We start from the raw sequence: 19,387 nt of genomic DNA on the forward strand, positions 1-19,387 counted from the left end.
AGTGGCTACCATATTTCATGCAGGCAGAAAACAAATCCATGCCCCTCATCCTAACACGCACATTCCCATGCCACCTGACTCCAATATACCATTCCAAGCTGTTTCTACTGCGTGAACCTGGGCTCTGAGCAGACTGCTGCTGAGCACATCTGAGACATCTGCTGCCGCACCTCGGCTCAAGGTCCTCAGCCTTCATGGCCAAGGGCACTGTTGGGCAGATAAAATGTATTATGCTCACTTTGTTAAGGATGACGCTGCCCGCGTGGAGGCCGTTGCCCAGGTGATATCAATGTGTGTTGGGGACTGGTTGTGGGCAGGCAGGATCCTTGTGGCCTGGGGCTTGGTTTTGGGATTAAGCCTTTCCCACCCTTTTTGATGTGGGGTGGTACAATCCCATCATGTCTCAGATAAGTGGCTTTGTAATTAGAGACTTCCCTATTTTTTATATTGGATGAAAGGTTTTGATTTCTACACTATAAAATGGGGGCAGAACGGGAGCTTGCTCTCTTGGTTCCTGAGATTATCATTAGAGGAGAGAGCAGAGAGGAGAGCAGAAAGAGGCCATGTGTGGCCAGGAGAAGCAGCCAAGTTGGCGGAGTGTTGAGTGAGAAGCCAGTTTGTGCAGAGTTTGTGCAGGGAGAAGGAAGGAGATGGGGAACAGAGGTGAATAAGTCTGGTGAGCTAGAAACCTTTGATTCTAGGAAACTCAGATAAGTCAGTAGCTTTGTGAGCACTGAATGTGAGTGGATTTTGGAGCCCAGTGTGTGTTTTTACTTGCCCGCCGGGTGCAAGCTAGAATTAAAGAAGATGATTGCCCGTCCGTTTTTGGCTCCTTTGTTTCTTTACCGACTGTCCGAATCCAATGCAAACCTACATGGGCCAGGCTGCTGTGATGGCAGCCTTGGCCACTGGCTTTATAGGCACCTTCCACTCCTATTGCTGTGTATTTGAATTTACCCATATTCCACAACAGAGGCCAAGTTCTACCTGCACCGGAGTACACTCTCTGCAAGCGCCATCCTCCTGCTCCGCAAGGAAAGGGCAATAAGATAACTTCAGGCCCGGCACTGTCCAGGAAGGACCGCAGTCTCACCGGGCTGTTTCTTTGGAAACTGCTAAGTGGCACGACACCTCGATTTCAGGAGCTGTGAGTGTGCCTTCGGCCTTTACAACTCAAGTGATTAAAAGAGAGGCATGGGAAAGAGAGGCTGTGGCTTCCTGTGTCACGGAGATTCATTGTTCTGTTGTCATCTCATCCGGGGCAGTTGTGCGTGCCCATGTGGGTGAGGCGGCGGAAGAAGCTGAGTGCCTTCCTGACTTCGGTGCCTCCCAATGAGATGAACATGCTCCAGGTCCTCTCGCTCATGCCTTGTCCCACCTGCAAAGCGAAGTCAACGCAGCTTTGCATCCTGAGCTGGTAGAATGGCACACACACCTCTGGATTCCCAAGGGTAGTAGGTGTTTAGGACTTAGAGCAGTCAATATATTGTGCAGATCAACATTTCAACGGATCCTTTATTTCCCCCAACTAGACTGAATGCTGCCTGACAATAAGGCTTAAACATGAGCTTGGTTCTCCATCGCTTTGCCTATAAGAGCCAGAGGTAACTTGTATCACAAACATCCTTCTAGAATTAGGGTTCTAGTCTTTTGAAAAATTGAGACCAAAGGTCCCAAAATCATATTCTAAGAGAGAAGCAAAAAGGATGACTTTTCCCAGAAAGGAAATGTGTGTGTATATACACACACACACACACACACACACACACACACACCACACACAGCTAGCTAGCTAGATAGATAGATAGATAGATAGATAGATAGATAGATGTTTTTAAATGATGTAAAAAAAGGAAGATATATTTTTAAGTGATGAAAGTGATGTAAATTTCAGGATCAAAATGATAGATTAAGCTCATGCTTCAAACCCACCCTGAGGCTCTAGAAACTTAAAGATACTAGAAAATGTATTTTTTTAATGTATATAACGCCAAGTTTAAAATCAAAGTGCCAGAAATCACAGCAGTGAGGAGGCACAGAGCTCGCTATACCCGCTGGAGATCTGGAACAGGTGACATGCTGAGGGACTGAGTGGTTTCAAAGCCCAGTGTGGCTAGCCTCAGTGTCAGAGCCCACGACACGACAGGGAGCTGGAACCAGGTTCCCTGTGTGAAGCCTGCAATCGGGAAAAGGGGCCAATGGGGGGGGGCTTGATTTGCATTGTCAGTCAGCAGCCAAAGGATAGAATGTCAAATTGAAACATAATATCACACCTGGTCAAAGGTGTTACATCCCAAAAGATTCAGGAAGAGACCAACACAAAACACCTCATCAACGCTCGCCTCAGCAGCACATATATCAATACTAAAAAACACCTCATCGAATGGCTTCCACGACCACACATAGTCCCCAAGATAACTCTTACCCCTGGCAAGTAACTTACCAGTAAGAATTAGAAGCCATGGAAAGAAATACGTCACCCTAAAAGAATATGACTCACTGAGCAGGAAAAGTCACAGCTGAGCTACTGACTGAAGTTAATACGGCAATCTGAAAAAGGCTTTAAATAAATACCCTTCTTAAAAGAATACAATGAAAAAGCAAACTCAAAACGGAAGTGGAAAAAGAAAAAGGTCTGTCCGTAATCTCAACTTCAGATATAAACTGCTGCTAAAATTGAGGAGTAAACTCTTTTAGACTCGGCGATGCCCTTATGCAGTGAAATCCATTTTTATACAAATTGGAACGTTATACACACTGCATAGCAACCTGCCCTTCTCTTCCCCTTCCCCACTTAAAAATAATGTCACACCCATGTTCCCACATAAATTCTGCTATAGACTGAATGTCTGTGCTCCCCTAAAATTCACGTTGGCACCTAATCACCAATGTGATGGTACTAGGAGGTGGGCGGGGCCTCTGGTAGGTGCGTAGGTAGGTACTGAGGGTGGGGCCCTCATGAATGGGATTTGCACCCCTACAGAAGCGATCCCAGAGAGCGCCACATTCCTTTCCACCACGTGGGGACCCAGGGAGACGACAGCCATCTATTAACCAGGAAGAGGGCCCTCACCAGACACTCAATCAGGCAGCACCTTGGTCTTGAACTTCCCAGCCTCCAGAACTGTGAGAAATAAAACTCTGTTGTTTATAAGCCATCCAGTCAAAGCGCTTTGTTCCGGAGCGCAAACGGAGTTAAATGAATACACACAGGTCTCCCTCACCCTTAGAGCGGAAGAATTCTTTTCCACTGCCCCCATAACACAGCGCTCCTTTAGCTGGCATCCTGTGAAGGGCATTAAGGCCGTCCCCAACGGTTTCATATTACAAACAGTGCTAGAGGGACCGCTGCCCTGCACATCTGGATGACTGTCCCCTTAAGACAAATTCCTAGAGAGAAAATTAGTGGCTCAAAACTTACACACATTTAAAATATTGGTAACTACTATCAGACTGTCTTTCAGAAAAGCTGTACCAACTCCCATCACCGAGTGGCTTTGAACGCACTGCATCTCTAGCCTGAGGGGTTCAGGGTAGGTCAAGTTACCCGAGATTCAATTATTTACCCAAGAAAAAAGATGACTCACAATTTCAATAACCCTCTAAATGCAACAGAAGAGAAGATTCAAATGTGTCTGCCCATGCATAAAACTAGTTCACATTGTCTGCGGTTCAGAAAATGGTTCAGAAACGTCGGGGCATGCGATAGGGCCGGTCTGCCGGAATGACACCACGGTCCTTATTTTTAATTCTGCCTCCCCCTCCCCCCAGCAAGCACCGCTGTCAGCCAGGGCCCTGTGAAAAGACCAATAAATGCCTAAGCTTTCACGCTTCTAGTCTGTTCACTCCTAAATATGATGTCAATGTGAAAACACTCCGAATCCCCTTTCAACCCCATCTGTTGGCAGGTTTCATTGCAGATGATGTGGATGAACTCAAATGAAGCTGGTTTCCAGGATGTGGTCTATTCCTGAGGAGTGTTCGTGACAGACGATGGCATTCTCAGTGAAGCCGGCTGTTAGCACAGCAAACGCACGGCGACCCAGAGGCAAAGGCAAGAGCTGCCCACGTGGAAGTTCAGGCTTACTACAACATCACTCAGTTTCAATAATCCAGAAGTAATTAAGCCGTATCAGGTTTGAATCACACGGTTTATATCAAGCTGTTTTGCAAGTAAAAAGTGATAATGTGGAAACGTCAAATTAAATTTGAATTAAAGTCAGATGAATATCAATAATTTGTCCTATTTTTTCCCCACTCTAAGTTTTAATATTTTAAGCATCCTTTTAAAAAGAGTCTACACAAATGGTCTCTTCCTAGTTAAGAAGATCATTAAGATAATCCGCCTTCCCCCACTCAAGATGCTGGTTGGTATCAGAGATTAATAAGATTTAGATGTCAAAATAGGGCTCACTGATTTGCAACTGGGCTCACAAACCAAACTTCAATGACCACCAACCAACTTCTATGAGGTGCAATCTCTCTTAGCTAAAGTCTAGTGCAGAATATATACAATAATTTCCTTGCAAATCATTCCCTACTCCCTATCACACGCACACTTAGTATCACTGTTCTTAATTATCCACACCAAAGAAGAAAAATTACAATGGCAATTATTCAAAACTATGGAAAAAAAAAAATTACACTTAAGTTTGGAAGACATTTTTTTAGGAGGATGGAGATGGTTATTCTGTGATGGCAAAGTCTCTACAGGCATATCTCATTTTCTGTACTTCTCACATGTATGGATTGTCTTGTTTTTTTCTCCAAATTGAAGGCTAGATCTCCATCAGTAAAAAGATTAGGACCATGTCACTCCAATGGTCAGGAACCTAACCCAAAATATCTTTGAGGTATTAAGGTTTTTATTGGGCGACTGTAACATCTGTTTCCAAGGCACGCACAGATTCACTCAAACATTTCAAAGGACATTCCTTTCAGGAAATTCACAAGGGATAAACTGAATACCAAGTGATGACTAGTTCTCTCCATTTCTAAGGGCAAACTAATAATGGTTTACTTCCAACACTGTGCACCAACATGAGCATCTTCATTTCTTTTAGACAAAAGCCCACGAAGTGCCAGTTTCATTGTGGCAAAGATTTTTAAAAGCTTTACTAGTAACCACTTTCCCTCCAACTCGCAGAGTACCAATGGGTGTTTTGTACCGACAGCCGGACTAAAGACTAGAAGGAACAAAGTATCCAATAAGCTAGAACAGTTGCATCTTTTCTTTATTAGGGTCCTGTTTACTATTGTCTACCTCCTAGAATTGTTACAGAGACACAATAAGCCAGTTACATCAAGAGCCTTTCAACCAGTATCTGAAATATACGGACATATTAAATGTCAGTTATTATTATTAACAGTGTGTGTCAGCAAAAGTCCCTTAATACTCTTGCAGCCAACTGGGCCTTTTACAAAATACCTCCAGATGCACCGTGTTACAAATACTTCCAGACACACCATGTTATTTTACCTGCTCTACCAGATGAGGGGGGGGCCTTTTATGATACACACTCTATAGATGAAGAACCCGAGGCTTGGAAAGTCATTTGACTTGCCCAATATCATAAAATGATGAATCTGAACCTAGCAAACAACATTTTCAGCTTTAAACCCAAGGCGTTCTTCACTATAGCTCATGTTATACCATCCTCAGAACTTCACACTATGAGACTGACCACCAATGTGTTTCTATTTCACCCCAAAGGGGAGGCAGTCAGTCTTTTCATCCACTATCACCTATATAATCAAGAAGCAGTGTTCATTAAGCTGCAGGGGCGATGGGAATCCGTGCTAGCACCATCTGCTCTTCCCCGTGGCCAGCCCACCGAACATCAGAGCTGCAGCTGCAGACCTGCGTGTGTCTGAGTGGTACCTACCTTAGTCGTCTCAGCTTCTGCCTGAAGTCGCTTGGGGGTCCCCTTGTGGTCAAGCACCTTCTGAAAACTTTTGTTTTTAATGACTTGAGACTCAACACCTTCACCTTCAATTTGCAGTTTAATGCCTTCGGCACGGGCGGGGTGATCGATACCTCGTGGATTCAAACCGCAGTGGAGAGCTAGGCAAGAGAGACAAGATCGAACTGAGCAAACAAATCATATGCAGGCGGTATTCGGGGCAGATGATACTTCACCTGGCCTAAGAGGGAAGAAACAAGGCTTCGGCGAGTGGGGAGGTGTTCCAGTAACTCTGGGAAGGAATCTGGTGAGGATGGAGTATGGCACGATGGGAAACCCTGAGCTTGAAGTCAGAAAGACCTCAGTGCAAATCCAGAAACCATCCGGTCCGCAATGTTTGACCTTGAGCACATGACTCATCACCACGCTGCAGACCAGAATACCAAATCAGGCAGCTCCGTTCGTGCCTCCCACGCGTGCAATTATTTCAACCCCTGCAGCTTGGCTGACATCTCTGCCTCGGTCTGGGAGCCTGCTCATTCCGTCTACCTCCTGAGTCTTCTTCTCTGTTCCTCGAGCATCCACGCAAGCCCACCCACTTATATTCATTCAGCAAATATTTATTGAGCACTCACTCTATGTCATCTCACGATTCTGGAAACAGGGATGCAGGATAGATGATAGATATTTCATTCAAATAACTCATAACCCAACAGAGGCAGATAAAACACAAAAGAATGAATGATTTTAAACCAGTTACAACTACTACAGGGAAGACAAAGAATTGCAGAGTGGGAGGTGCAGTAGTCAAGCCTAGTCACCTCTGGTTTCTCCTACCTCACTCTCCACAGCCTCTGTTGTGGAGATCCCCACAGAGAAAATCTAAAGTCCATTTGCTGGGCATATTTACTCATTCAATAAATTCTTATTACAGTGACAGGAAATGATTTGACTTCGGGTGATGGATAAACAACATAATCAACAATTCAAATGCTATAGAAGTGTTTACCTGAAACCTATGTACTCTTATTGATCAAAGTCACCCCGTTAAATTTAATTTTCTAGATAAAATTAAAAAAGAATTCTTACCAAGCCCTTTCTACATTCCCAGCTTCATCAAAGAAATAGTAGCAATTGTTACAGGAACTATACATTCTACCTAGATGACCCCCATGAACCAACAAGCAGAAACGTATGGAGGGCTGAGGGTGGGGTGTGTATGTGCACGCACACAGCACATGCGTGCTCTGAGGTCTCTACTAGGAAATTATGTCATCCCCCCATGTCCCCAACCCTCCAAAATTAAACTCCCACCCTTATTTCCTTCCCATTGGCCTCAGAGGATTTAAAGCCAGGATCTTAAATCTCCTCCCATCTCCTTTAAGACTCCACTTCATTGACTGATTCCTTTTAGCCAACATCTTCCCCTTTCCCCTTTCTCCTCATCCCCCCTTTTCAAACCACCTTCTGTGAGTTTGAAAATTCTCCCCTTTATCAGCTCCCCATCAGGTCTGGGTTTCCTTTTCTCTCTCCCAGGCTTCTGAATATTGTACACCTGACAGGTGAGAGAAGGCTCCCCAGAAAAGCGTTGAGCTAAGGTGTCCTCTTCCCGCTCTCCGCTCCCTCTCGAACAGGTGCCATCTGTTCCATCACTTCTGATACAATCAACCTACCAGTGACCCTCAAATTTTAATTCCAGCCTAGCCAGTCCTCCCTTACGAGGTTCCACAGAAGTGAAACTGCCACGCAACATCGCCATGCCAACGTGCCACGGGCATCTGAGACATGCTCAGTCAGAACGGAACCTTGCTTTTCCTTCGAAGAGAAACATTCACCTTTTCCAGTCTTCTCCAGTGACTCGCACAGAAACTCCAGAGTCATCCTTGACATCACTCTGATTCACTTCCCTTCGTCTGTCGCCAGACCCAGGAAGCTCCAACGGCAAAATGTTGCTCTCGTCCACACACTGCTCTCGCCGACTGCTCTGGCTTACTTGACCCCTGAAATCTCATTGTAAAAAAATGCAGAGGGCCACATCGCGAGAATCTTCTCATTAAATCTTTCTAACGGCTTCCTTTTATAGCGAGAACATTCGAAACGCTTGAACACAGGCCACCGGGCCCCACGCCCCCCACCCCCTTCTCACCTTCCCAGCGTCCTCACCCACCACGTTAGTCCTCGTCCGCTGCCCTCTGGCCGCACACTCCCGTAAACACACCAAGTCCCTCCACACCTCCTGGACGCCGGACGCGGTTCTTTGCCTGAAATGACCTTTCCCATTCTTCACCTCGCTGCCGCTCAGCTTTCAGGGGCTTCACTACCACTTCTTCGGATGTGCCTCCCCTTAACTCCCCTGCCTCAGCCCCACGCCCACTCCCTCCCGTGCGAGATCATGTGCGTGCCTGGAACAGCAAGTGTTCAGCAAATGCTGAATGACCTGAAACTGATGGTACCGTGGGCCCTAATGCATGCGACTTTATACCATTTTATATGCAATTATCTGTAAATATCTCTTCTAGTCCCTAACCTTCCTAAAACCAAGGACAGGCCTATATTATGGTACATAATAGGCACTCAACATATATTATTAGTTCACAGCTTCTCCCTTGGTGCTGGATCTCAAATAGTCTTTCATGAAAAATTGTGAGACATAATTACAGTCATTTCAAAGATAAGAAAAATGAGGCTCAAAGACTCACAGTCACAAAAACGTTCTACAGGTGTCTGCTGAAGGTTGCAGAGATCACATATCATTCAGGGTGCGGATGATTTCAAGTTTCAGATGAACAAACCCCAAACACATTAAATAGTAAGAAAATGTATTAGCTTTTGGAATAGGAAGCCCGGTCATGATAAAAGCTCAGAGTTAGCTCATTTCCCAGTTTAACAGGGTCATTGAGGACTTGGAAATGTATTTTGAAATCTCTCCATCCTGCCATCCATCCGTTACCCTCAGCCTAGGTCCTCTCGTGGCGTGGAGAGCGATAAGCTTCTGGTTCTGTCTAGCAATAGAAACAGCTTGGTTGGCCATTCTTTCCTCTAAGCTTTCTTCTTTTCCCACTAGATCAAAGTGAATCACAAGTGCATCAGTGAACTAAAATTCTGGAAGTAGAGATAGGATTACCCTTAAGCCAGCTGACCTTCAGCTAAGCTCAATTCCCGAACGACACTGTTGCAGCTCGGCAAGGCAGGAACCAAATGGATGCTGGAGAACCAACCACAATGGAACCAAATGGATGCTGGAGAACCAACCACAATGGAACCAAATGGGTGCTGGAGAACCAACCACAATGGAACCACATGGATGCTGGAGAACCAACCACAATGGAACCAAATGGATGCTGGAGAACCAACCACAATGGAACCAAATGGATGCTGGAGAACCAACCACAATGCCCAATTCAGGCAGCAGTATAACGAGAACAGAGCCTATGAGAGCACGAAGCTAATTACTGTTAATATAAATCAGCTTCCCCAGCTCCAAAGAACAGCCTACCCGCGAGGAACACTCAATTACAGATACTAAAATGGTGTCTACTAAGAAAAGGTGTGTTCGTGTGGGGAGATGGGGGACTAGCACGGACAGGTTTACACATCAATGAGGAAAAGCAAAATGAATAGCTTTGACCTTTTTATCTGGCATGATCCCAGCTGCTTCCTATCCTGGGATTCGTGGCTTAGGAATACTGTTGAGCTCTGGTAGCTTCCAGAATCTTCCCCACTGCCTCCCCACCCAATCGGACTCTAATATACGTCCTTCCCTGTTGCACATGCTGGTCCTCTCTCCTGGAAAGAGCCTAGACTCCACTGGAACCTGCGTCCTTCTCTGGGAGGTTTCTACTCAGCCCACGTGTCAGTTCAGACCTCTTCTTCAGGAAGCTTTGCAGCGGTCACTGGTGACCAGAGCAAGAACGCCCAGGCTCTGCTCCCTCCGTGCAAACAGTATCCTAGTTTCCCCTCTTCTCAGTACTGAGGATGTCCACCTTTCCACCCCGCCTATCGCCACTGCAAGCTCCCGGACAGGCTCCCCATCTCGTCTCCCTGCTCGCCAACCCCCAGTCCAGAACCTGGCTCCTAATAGAAAGCTAAGAAATGTGCTCAGCTGCGAATGAACCAGCAACCTCCTTTTCCCACAAATCGTGCCTTTAAATCAGAAACTTTTCTCTGCTCCTAAATACCTAGCATTCAAGATGTAAGGTATCTATAAACATGAGGTGGAACACGGTGTTTTGACTTTCTACGCACGTAGCCTCCTTCTACACGCAAATATTTTAATCCTCTGTAGCTGTTCCCTTCTCGCCTGCAGACCCAAAAGTTGATTTAGGTTCCTGTGCTTGGGTTTGTTTATTTAAAACCGTTTCTGACAGGCTTTGCTTTGTTTTTCCTGAAATTTCATGTCCCTACTACATATTTATATATTAAGCAACTTTCAGCTGGCCTCTTGCAGGCTGAGAGTCTGCCGTTTCTTCGCTCATCTGGTAAAAGGTTCCCCGGTTGGCTTTCTCTTTTCTGTCCTCCTCCAGGTTGTCACTACAGTTACTGACTCAGCTCGGCGGGCTCGGCAGCTCCCAGGTCAGTGTTGAGACCCCTTCACATTTCCCTGATCTCCCCCACCGCCCCGCCCCGTGCTTTCCTAGGTGGGAACCGACATCGCTCCAGGCTGCTGTGGTCTTTACCTGAAGTGCTGTCACTCTCATGGTAATGTCGCCGATACTGAGCACATCAAAGTGAAGAGTTGAAAACCCATACACTGCATAAATAGTGCTTAAATTTTAACAGGGCAAAGCTTTGCTGCAAGTGCTCATATCTTAGCGTTGGTCTGAGATGCCATTGTAAAGGCACCGTCTCTATGTCATGTGTGAAAACCCACTTCCCTGGAAATTTGAACACTGTGCATTACTGGTGGGAATATAAAAGGTTGCAGCTGCTGTGGAAAGCTGTCTGGGGAGTCCTTAAAAATGTAAACACAGACTTGACCATTTGATCCGGCCACTCAACCGAAGAACTGAAAGGAAGGACTCAGATATCAGTACATCCACGTTCAGAGCAGCAATGTTCACAATAAGTCAACAGGTGGAAATGATGCGAATGTCCATTGACAGATAAATGGGTAAACAAAATGTGGGGCATACATACGATGGGATATTATTCTCACACTTAAAAAGAAATGAAGTCCTGGATGCTATCATAGGGCCGAACCCTGGAGATATTACGCTAAGTGAAATAAGCCGGTCACAGAAGGACAAAAACATCATTTGATTCTACCTGTATGGAGCAGTTGGAGTAGTGAAATTCATGGAGACAGAAAGCAGGGCAGCGGTTCCAGGGGCTGGAGGAGAGGGGATAGGGGGTTAGTGCTTGGAGCAGGGGCTGGAGGAGAGGGGATAGGGGGTTAGTGCTTGGAGCAGGGGCTGGAGGAGAGGGGATAGGGGGTTAGTGCTTGGAGCAGGGGCTGGAGGAGAGGGGATAGGGGTTAGTGCTTGGAGCAGGGGCTGGAGGAGAGGGGATAGGGGTTAGTGCTTGGAGCAGGGGCTGGAGGAGAGGGGAGGGGGGTTAGTGCTTGGAGCAGGGGCTGGAGGAGAGGGGATAGGGGGTTAGTGCTTGGAGCAGGGGCTGGAGGAGAGGGGATAGGGGGTTAGTGCTTGGAGCAGGGGCTGGAGGAGAGGGGATAGGGGGTTAGTGCTTGGAGCAGGGGCTGGAGGAGAGGGGATAGGGGTTAGTGCTTGGGGCAGGGGCTGGAGGAGAGGGGATAGGGGGTTAGTGCTTGGAGCAGGGGCTGGAGGAGAGGGGATAGGGGTTAGTGCTTGGAGCAGGGGCTGGAGGAGAGGGGATAGGGGGTTAGTGCTTGGAGCAGGGGCTGGAGGAGAGGGGATAGGGGTTAGTGCTTGGAGCAGGGGCTGGAGGAGAGGGGATAGGGGTTAGTGCTTGGAGCAGGGGCTGGAGGAGAGGGGATAGGGGTTAGTGCTTGGAGCAGGGGCTGGAGGAGAGGGGATAGGGGGTTAGTGCTTGGAGCAGGGGCTGGAGGAGAGGGGATAAGGGTTAGTGCTTGGAGCAGGGGCTGGAGGAGAGGGGATAGGGGGTTAGTGCTTGGGGCAGGGGCTGGAGGAGAGGGGATAGGGGTTAGTGCTTGGAGCAGGGGCTGGAGGAGAGGGGATAGGGGTTAGTGCTTGGAGCAGGGGCTGGAGGAGAGGGGAGGGGGGTTAGTGCTTGGAGCAGGGGCTGGAGTAGAGGGGAGGGGGGTTAGTGCTTGGAGCAGGGGCTGGAGGAGAGGGGATAGGGGTTAGTGCTTGGGGCAGGGGCTGGAGGAGAGGGGATAGGGGTTAGTGCTTGGAGCAGGGGCTGGAGGAGAGGGGAGGGGGGTTAGTGCTTGGAGCAGGGGCTGGAGGAGAGGGGAGGGGGGTTAGTGCTTGGAGCAGGGGCTGGAGGAGAGGGGAGGGGGGTTAGTGCTTGGAGCATTGTTTCAGTTTGGGATGATGATCAAGTTCTGGAGATAGATAGTGCCCGACAGTGTGAATATTCTTAGTGCCACTGAACCATACAGTTAACAATGGTTAAAATAATACATTTTGTTATGTATATCTTAAAATAAAATAAAATTTAAAACAAAACAAAAAACCCTGCCTCCTCTCATTTCATCTCCCGACTGCCTCTGTATATGGAAAGAGACGTTCCAAAGAGAATTTTCTTTAGTCCAAGTTTTGAGAGGTTATCAATAATCTCATGGTGATTTTCAATTAGAACTTTTGGCTTGTTTGTTTTTAACGGATAATAACGAACGAACGCTCAACAGAGTACTTTAGAATTCCCCCGGGGAAGAGCACGTTCTCCAAAACAAGTCCCTGCCTGAAAGAGGTTCTTCAGCTGCTGGAGGTGAGCCCGGGCCCTCCTGGACCTGGCCTCTGGGGGATCCCACTGTGACGCGACGCGACTTAGGGCACAGGAGCAGACTACCCAGAGGTTCCAGGCCTCGTTCTGTCTCCTCAGGATAAAGCAAGATGTCCTGACATTGCCGTCTTCATCTGCCAGAACAAGCAGCTCTTCTCTACCAAGAATTCACTCCGCTTCTCAGTCCCTTTAATCCGCAGGCACACGTCCCTCTCCCTGCAGTGAAACAAGGGCGGAGCCTCCTGTGTGCTGAAGGTGCCCTGGTTCTGAGCTTTTCTGTCAACAGAGGCAAAATCAACAGAGGCAAACACTCCCCCCACCCAAGGCTGCTCTGGCCCCTGCACGAGGGCATCCCTCATCACAGAAACGATTCCCAGGTCCTGACATGCTTTGTGCTTCTCTGCTCCTACAGAACTCATCTTTGTACAGAATAGACTCTTCCCTACTCTCATGGATAACCTTTCAGGAACTAAGAAATGTCTCTTTTCTCCACTATGAAGCTTTAACTGATTTGGCACCCAGTATATCCTTCTAAGCAATGTTGACCACCACCTCTTTTTCTTACTAGGAAATATGTTGTGTGTCTGCACGCGCACACATGTGTGTACCATGCACTGCACATATTTATTAACACACTTGTCTAGTCTATGACTAGGAATCCCCTGAAGCAAGTGGCTACTTCTTATCAAGCTTTACAGACATAGCACCAAGACAAGTGACTAATCTACGGTAGGTGCTCCATCACTGTTACAGAACGAGCAGAAGCATGTTGGAAGGAACCTGATTCCACCCTACTCCCTGCTATTCCCTTCTGATGAGCAATGTATATTTCTTTTTCAAAGGAGCCAATAAAAGCTGCTTCCAATCTAATTGTGCAATTCACCAAAAATGGTAAATCGCAGAAGCATAGAGCTGTCCGGAAATGATTTACCTGACTGCTTTCTGCTGAGCAGAGACGGTCCTGTTCATCTGTGTGCACCCAATAAATGCTGCTACATGAGCGAATGACCTTAGAGACAAATACATTCCAATCACATTATTGCCTATTAGAATTGAGACGCACTGTCCACAGTGCCACATGTATGTCTCGCTCCTGGCTAGAGATCAAGTTCCTGAGGACACAGGCTGTGCTCCATACCTCCCTAAGTAAATATATTCTTTACAGACATTTGCCAAATGCTGGTTTAATTAAGGGAGGTGACCTACCATATTCATTGGGTTCCAATGCCAATGAGAACAGGGGAAGGAATAACGTGAACGGGAAGGGCTGGACCCCAGAATACCGCACTCAGGCTCCCTCACCAGCTCACCAGCTGGCAGCCCTGACGACTACGGTGTGGCCGCTGGAGCCGGGCCTGGATGGCTCCGTCCCAGCCAGATGTTCAGGTCTGGATGACTCTGCCCCAGCCAGATGTTCAGGCCTGGATGGCTCCGCCCCAGCCAGATGTTCAGGCCTGGATGACTCCGCCCCAGCCAGATGTTCAGGCCTGGATGACTCTGCCCCAGCCAGATGTTCAGGCCTGGATGATTCTGCCCCCGCCAGATGTTCAGGCCTGGATGACTCTGCCCCAGCCAGATGTTCAGGCCTGGATGACTCCGCCCCAGCCAGATGTTCAGACCACATGCATGTGTGTCAGAGCACTGCCTCTTCCGAGCCACGTGGCGCCTGCTCACCCTGGCTCGGTGTCTACAGAGACAACTTCATCTTTGTGACAGTCAGTTAGAAGGGATCCTCGTTCCCCAGAGACTACTTAAGTGTAGTCACCACATCAAATATTCACCATTCCTCCTCATAATATCTGGACTAGATCATCTAAATAGAGCATAAGTTAAAATAATGCCTAACTTACATATTTCAACATCAGTAAAGTGGGGAAAAGTCTCTCCCTAAGGCACACAAACATTAATTATTCTCATTCATGAAGAGAATACGAAGGTGGATATATCAATATTTAGAGGTTCTATGAAGTTTTCAAGAGAATTCAAGTGTCAGATTAAGAGAGAAAGGGAACTACACAGGTGACTTTAAATCACTTTTAACCAACATTGTACGACAGATTTCATTGTGAAGCAGTGCCCAAACACATCTATCTATGCATATGAATTGGAGATGTTATGGGATAATATTTTTCTTTACTGTAAGTGATCTACTATAATTTTTCTTATGTCCTATATTTTTAACATGTGCTTTATTTTTTAATAGTGCCTCTTGGGTGCTTCTGAGAAGATGGAATAAATGTATTTTCCTTAATTCATCCCACGAAGGAAAAATAAAAACCCTGAGCATGACCATGAGACAAAGATAAGAGGATCTGAAAGGGAGAAAGAAGGAAGACATTTAGGGACCTTGGAAGTCAAGGGACAATATGGTGGTGAGCTCCTTGAGTTCTTCTTCTGTCTCACTTATTGTGTAGACTTGGAGCGGAAACGGCCCACAACCTAGAAATGACACAGGGCACAGGACAAACGGAAGACCAAAAGAGACTGCTCTCTGCAGGACCATAACAGAGGCAGCCTTGCAAGGCAACGTTTAGACCAGGGGTCCCCAAACTTTTTACACAGGGGGCCAGTTCACTGTCCCTCAGACCGTTGGAGAGCAGGACTATAAAAAAACTATGAACAAATCCCTATGCACACTGCACATATCTTATTTTAAAGTAAAAAAACAAAACGGGAACAAATACAATATTTAAAATAAAGAACAAGTAAATTTAAATCAACAAACTGACCAGTATTTCAATGGGAACTATGCTCCTCTCACTGACCACCAATAAAAGAGGTGCTCCTTCCAGAAGTGTGGTGGGGGCCGAATAAATGGCTTCAGGGGGCCGCATGTGGCCCGCGGGCCGTAGTTTGGGGACCCCTGGTTTAGACAATGACTGCCCTGCTCAAACATCACAGAAAAAATATGACCCAACCACTCAGCAAGGGCTGAGTGGAGAGCTAGGCTTCTACCCTCTCTGGGCTACAGTAAGGTTCCCTGAAACCCAGTGGGGGGGGTGTTGCAGAAAGCTGAGAGGGAGCCCAGATTTTCATCCCTGTCACCTGGTAATGAGGCCACCCTCTTACCCCTCCAGTGTCAGCTGGGATCCTGAGGGGAGGCAGGACTTCCACCCACACCAGACAGTAACGGGCAGCCCCTCCTTCCTGGGGTGGGGCCAGAGGAGCCCGATGACTGTCTCCATCACCCAGGGACAACCAAGGGGACCCTCCTCCCAGGGACCAACTGAGGCAGACTGGTGTTCAAGAAGGCCAGCTACAACAGAAGATGCAAGATCCAGAGACTCACGACATAAAATAAAGCTTTAATAAAAAGAAAAGTCACTCATAACCAAAGACCAGGAGGATCTTAAATGGAATGAGAAAAGATAAAAAATGGCAATGCTAAGATGACAAAGGTGACAGAATCACCTGCCAAAGAATTTAAAGCAGCCTTGATAAAAATGCTTCATGAACAATTAAGCTGACATGAATTAAAAAAAAAAAAAAAAGAAAAGAAAGGAAACTTCAGCCAAGAAATAAAAAAGTCTCACCACAGAAATACAAGACAAAGAAGAACCAAGTGGAAATGTCAGGAGTAAATTTCCTCGTAACTGAAAGACACAGAAACTGATGTGAAAAGCTCAGTGGACGGGCTACCCAGCAGAATGGGAGAGCAAAGGCAGACTTCTTGGAAATGGAAATCTTCTCCACCCGGCCTTGCTTATACAATACTACCAAGTGTCAACCCTCAGTGAGCTGAACACTTAAGAGATGTGCTTTCTATTGTATATAAAATAATCTTTCAAAATATTAATGCAAATGCTAGATATCCTTCAGTCACTTCTAGAAAGAGTTTACGAGTGATTTTTGAATAATGTGGTTTCATCCAGATCCCCCACCTCCGAGAGACAGCCACACAGCAGTCCAGGTGCAAGCTCTACCCCTCTCTCGCTCTGTCTCTCTATGCACATGCAGGTCACAGCGCCCCTCTGCAGGACGATGGAAACGTGAATATCACACTATCAACCCTCCCTTTGTTGCTGTGTTGATAAAGGGAGACAACACATAAAAACACCTGACTCCAGATGTTCAATGAACATCAGCCCTCCGTTTTTACCCTCTTGCCCTCTTTCCTCATAATGGAGGCATAGTTGGCATCAATTTTAACAATTTTTAAACAAGATAGTAGCCGTGTAATTTTTTTTTTTTACTGTTATTAGCATTTATTTAATGCTGAATTTACTCCTTGGCCCTAAATTTTTGTTTCTTCAATTGGTTCTGGGATATTGTTTTCTTCTGTGCAGCCTCCTTTCTGACTTAGGAACAATCTGGTCTTTTTCAGGTTAGGGCTGTCTTACCTATTAAAAGAGAATGATCATAAATTTTTAATAAAGTTTCAGAAAAATTCAATGAACATATATTTAAAGTGCTTAGTCAATGCCTGACACCAAGTAAGTACTTCACAACTGGTAACCGCTGCTGTACTTATTTCTTCCTTTGTTCTCGTTAGTATCATCTTAATATCGACATCTTCCAAAGCAAAAACTCTGAGCCTCGGTATACACATTTTGACATGCACATGCACAGACAGCTCTGCTGAGGAGGGAGAGAGGTGACTGGTCAGTGTGGTTAGGGAAGGTGGAGGGGGACAAAGAGTCAGATAAAGGCATCAGAGGAAAAAAAGAGAAGCTTAAAATTCTCTTGAAAGGGTTATCCTGGCAACTAAGGAAAAAAGAATAATATTCTTTCATCTAGAAACATAAGTATCTGTCAAGTCACAGAAATGTGAAAAAGGCTTGATCCATTCTGGTTTGACTTGATGAATGTGAGTGTTCTCCTATCTCTCTCTCTCTCTCTCTCTCTCTGTATGTGGTAAGGTCATCTTGGTGGGCAATTTTGTTTGATTGTTCTCTCTATTCACAGTAAATGTTTCTCCGATGAAAGGAACATTCAAGTTTAACACATCCCATTCTTGTTTCACTTGATCTTCACAAATGTATATGATATATAATATATACATACATGTATATATAAATCAAAGGTCATATTATCTAAAAGAAGAGCTATCATGTAATGGAGGAAATAGATCTTAATTTATGGACAAAAAGTAGCTCAAAGTTCAATGGAGCCATTGATAGGGCTATAAATTGCTAAAGATTCCCTAATTAGAAAAAAATACTCCTTTTTAGATTTCCCAAATTTACTAAGAAAATTGGTAAGTGTAGATTACAGATCAATGCTCCTCAATGCACCTTGGTCACTCTTTTGGAGACAGACTGTCCAGTATGGGAGCCAATAGCCACACTTGGCTATTTAAATTTAAATTCATGACACTTAAATACAATTGGAAATTGAATTTTTCTGTTGCACTAGCCACACTGCAATTGTCTAACAGTCATATGTGTCTGTGACCACCACACTGTCACTGCAGATCACTGGACATTTCCATCATTGCAGATGGTCAACTGGATAGCAAAAATTTGAAAAATCAGTCCTTCTTCCCAAAAAATATTACTGAAAAAGAACTGAGAAAACAAAAATTTGATGTCAGAAATATTTCATTTTCTATATGCATTTAATTGTTCTTAGTAATCTAAGCAATTATATCTACATTTTAGGAATAAGAAAAAAGTTAAATAGCGTGACCAGGTGATGGTGCGGTGGGTAGAGCATTGGCCTGGGATGCAGAGGACCCAAGTTAGAAACACCAAGGTTGCCAGCTTGAGCACAGGCCCATTTGGCTTGAGCGCAGGGTCACTGGCTTGAGTGTAGGATCATAGACATGACCCCATGTTCGCTGGTTTGAGCCCAAAGGTTGCTGACTTGAAGCCCAAGGTTGCTGGCTTGAGCCCAAGGTCGCTGACTTGAGCAAGGGGACACTGGTTCAGCTGGAGTCCCCTTGGTCAAGGCACATATGAGAAAGCAATCAATGAACAACTGAGGTGCTGCAACGAAGAATTGATGCTTCTCATCTCTCTCCTTTCCTGTCTGTCTGTCCCTATCTGTCCCTTTCTCTGTCTCTCTAGCTAAAAAAAAGAAAAGAAAAAGAAAGAAAAAAGTTAAATACAATATCATAATTAGGGATTTTATAGAATGTTTGCTCTTTGGGAATAAACAGCCCCTGTAACATCTCTAGCTCTGACTTTCATACACATTTCAGATACACTTTCATAAAAGTAAGAACCTTCTTATTCAGTTATTTTAGACAAATGGCAGGTCTTTGAGTAACCTACTGCCAACCTGGTTGCTTCTGCGTCACCATTTGGTTTGTTTCTTTTTATCAGCTTTTAGATACTCATGATTATCTCTAAGCGACACAGAGATAAACTGAGAATCAGAGATAAGTAAGCTCTGGCTAAGCTCCCAGTCTTCTAAAAGGGCAGCTCCCTAGAGTCTGTCCAGGACTGACATATGTGATGAAAATTTCATTGGTCCTCATTGAAATGGAAAAAAAATACAAAAAACTAGATAGCCTTGTGAGTTTATTTTGATATTTACTTTCCTGCATTTTTTAATGTTAACTACCTATCTTTTATCAAATCAGATAAGAGATAGTGACTGTACATATATACCTGTGCACATAAGGTTTAATGTTAACAAAATAATAATTATAGACA

At 45.6% G+C, this 19,387-nt stretch overlaps 1 protein-coding gene across 5 annotated transcripts in view; it reads right to left on the reverse strand.

Moving 5' to 3' along the window:
• The window catches only part of SAMD12 (sterile alpha motif domain containing 12), a 406,813-nt gene that overhangs the window by 340,369 nt on the left and 47,057 nt on the right, over positions 1-19,387 (reverse strand). For all 5 annotated transcript variants that reach the window (XM_066379393.1, XM_066379391.1, XM_066379392.1 and 2 more), the window contains exon 2: positions 5,886-6,064. In XM_066379393.1, the coding sequence (XP_066235490.1) occupies positions 5,886-6,064 (179 nt within the window). The remainder of the gene's footprint in view (positions 1-5,885; positions 6,065-19,387) is intronic.

Source organism: Saccopteryx leptura, chromosome 3 (genome assembly GCF_036850995.1).
Source record: "Saccopteryx leptura isolate mSacLep1 chromosome 3, mSacLep1_pri_phased_curated, whole genome shotgun sequence".
Taxonomy (NCBI): domain Eukaryota; kingdom Metazoa; phylum Chordata; class Mammalia; order Chiroptera; family Emballonuridae; genus Saccopteryx; species Saccopteryx leptura.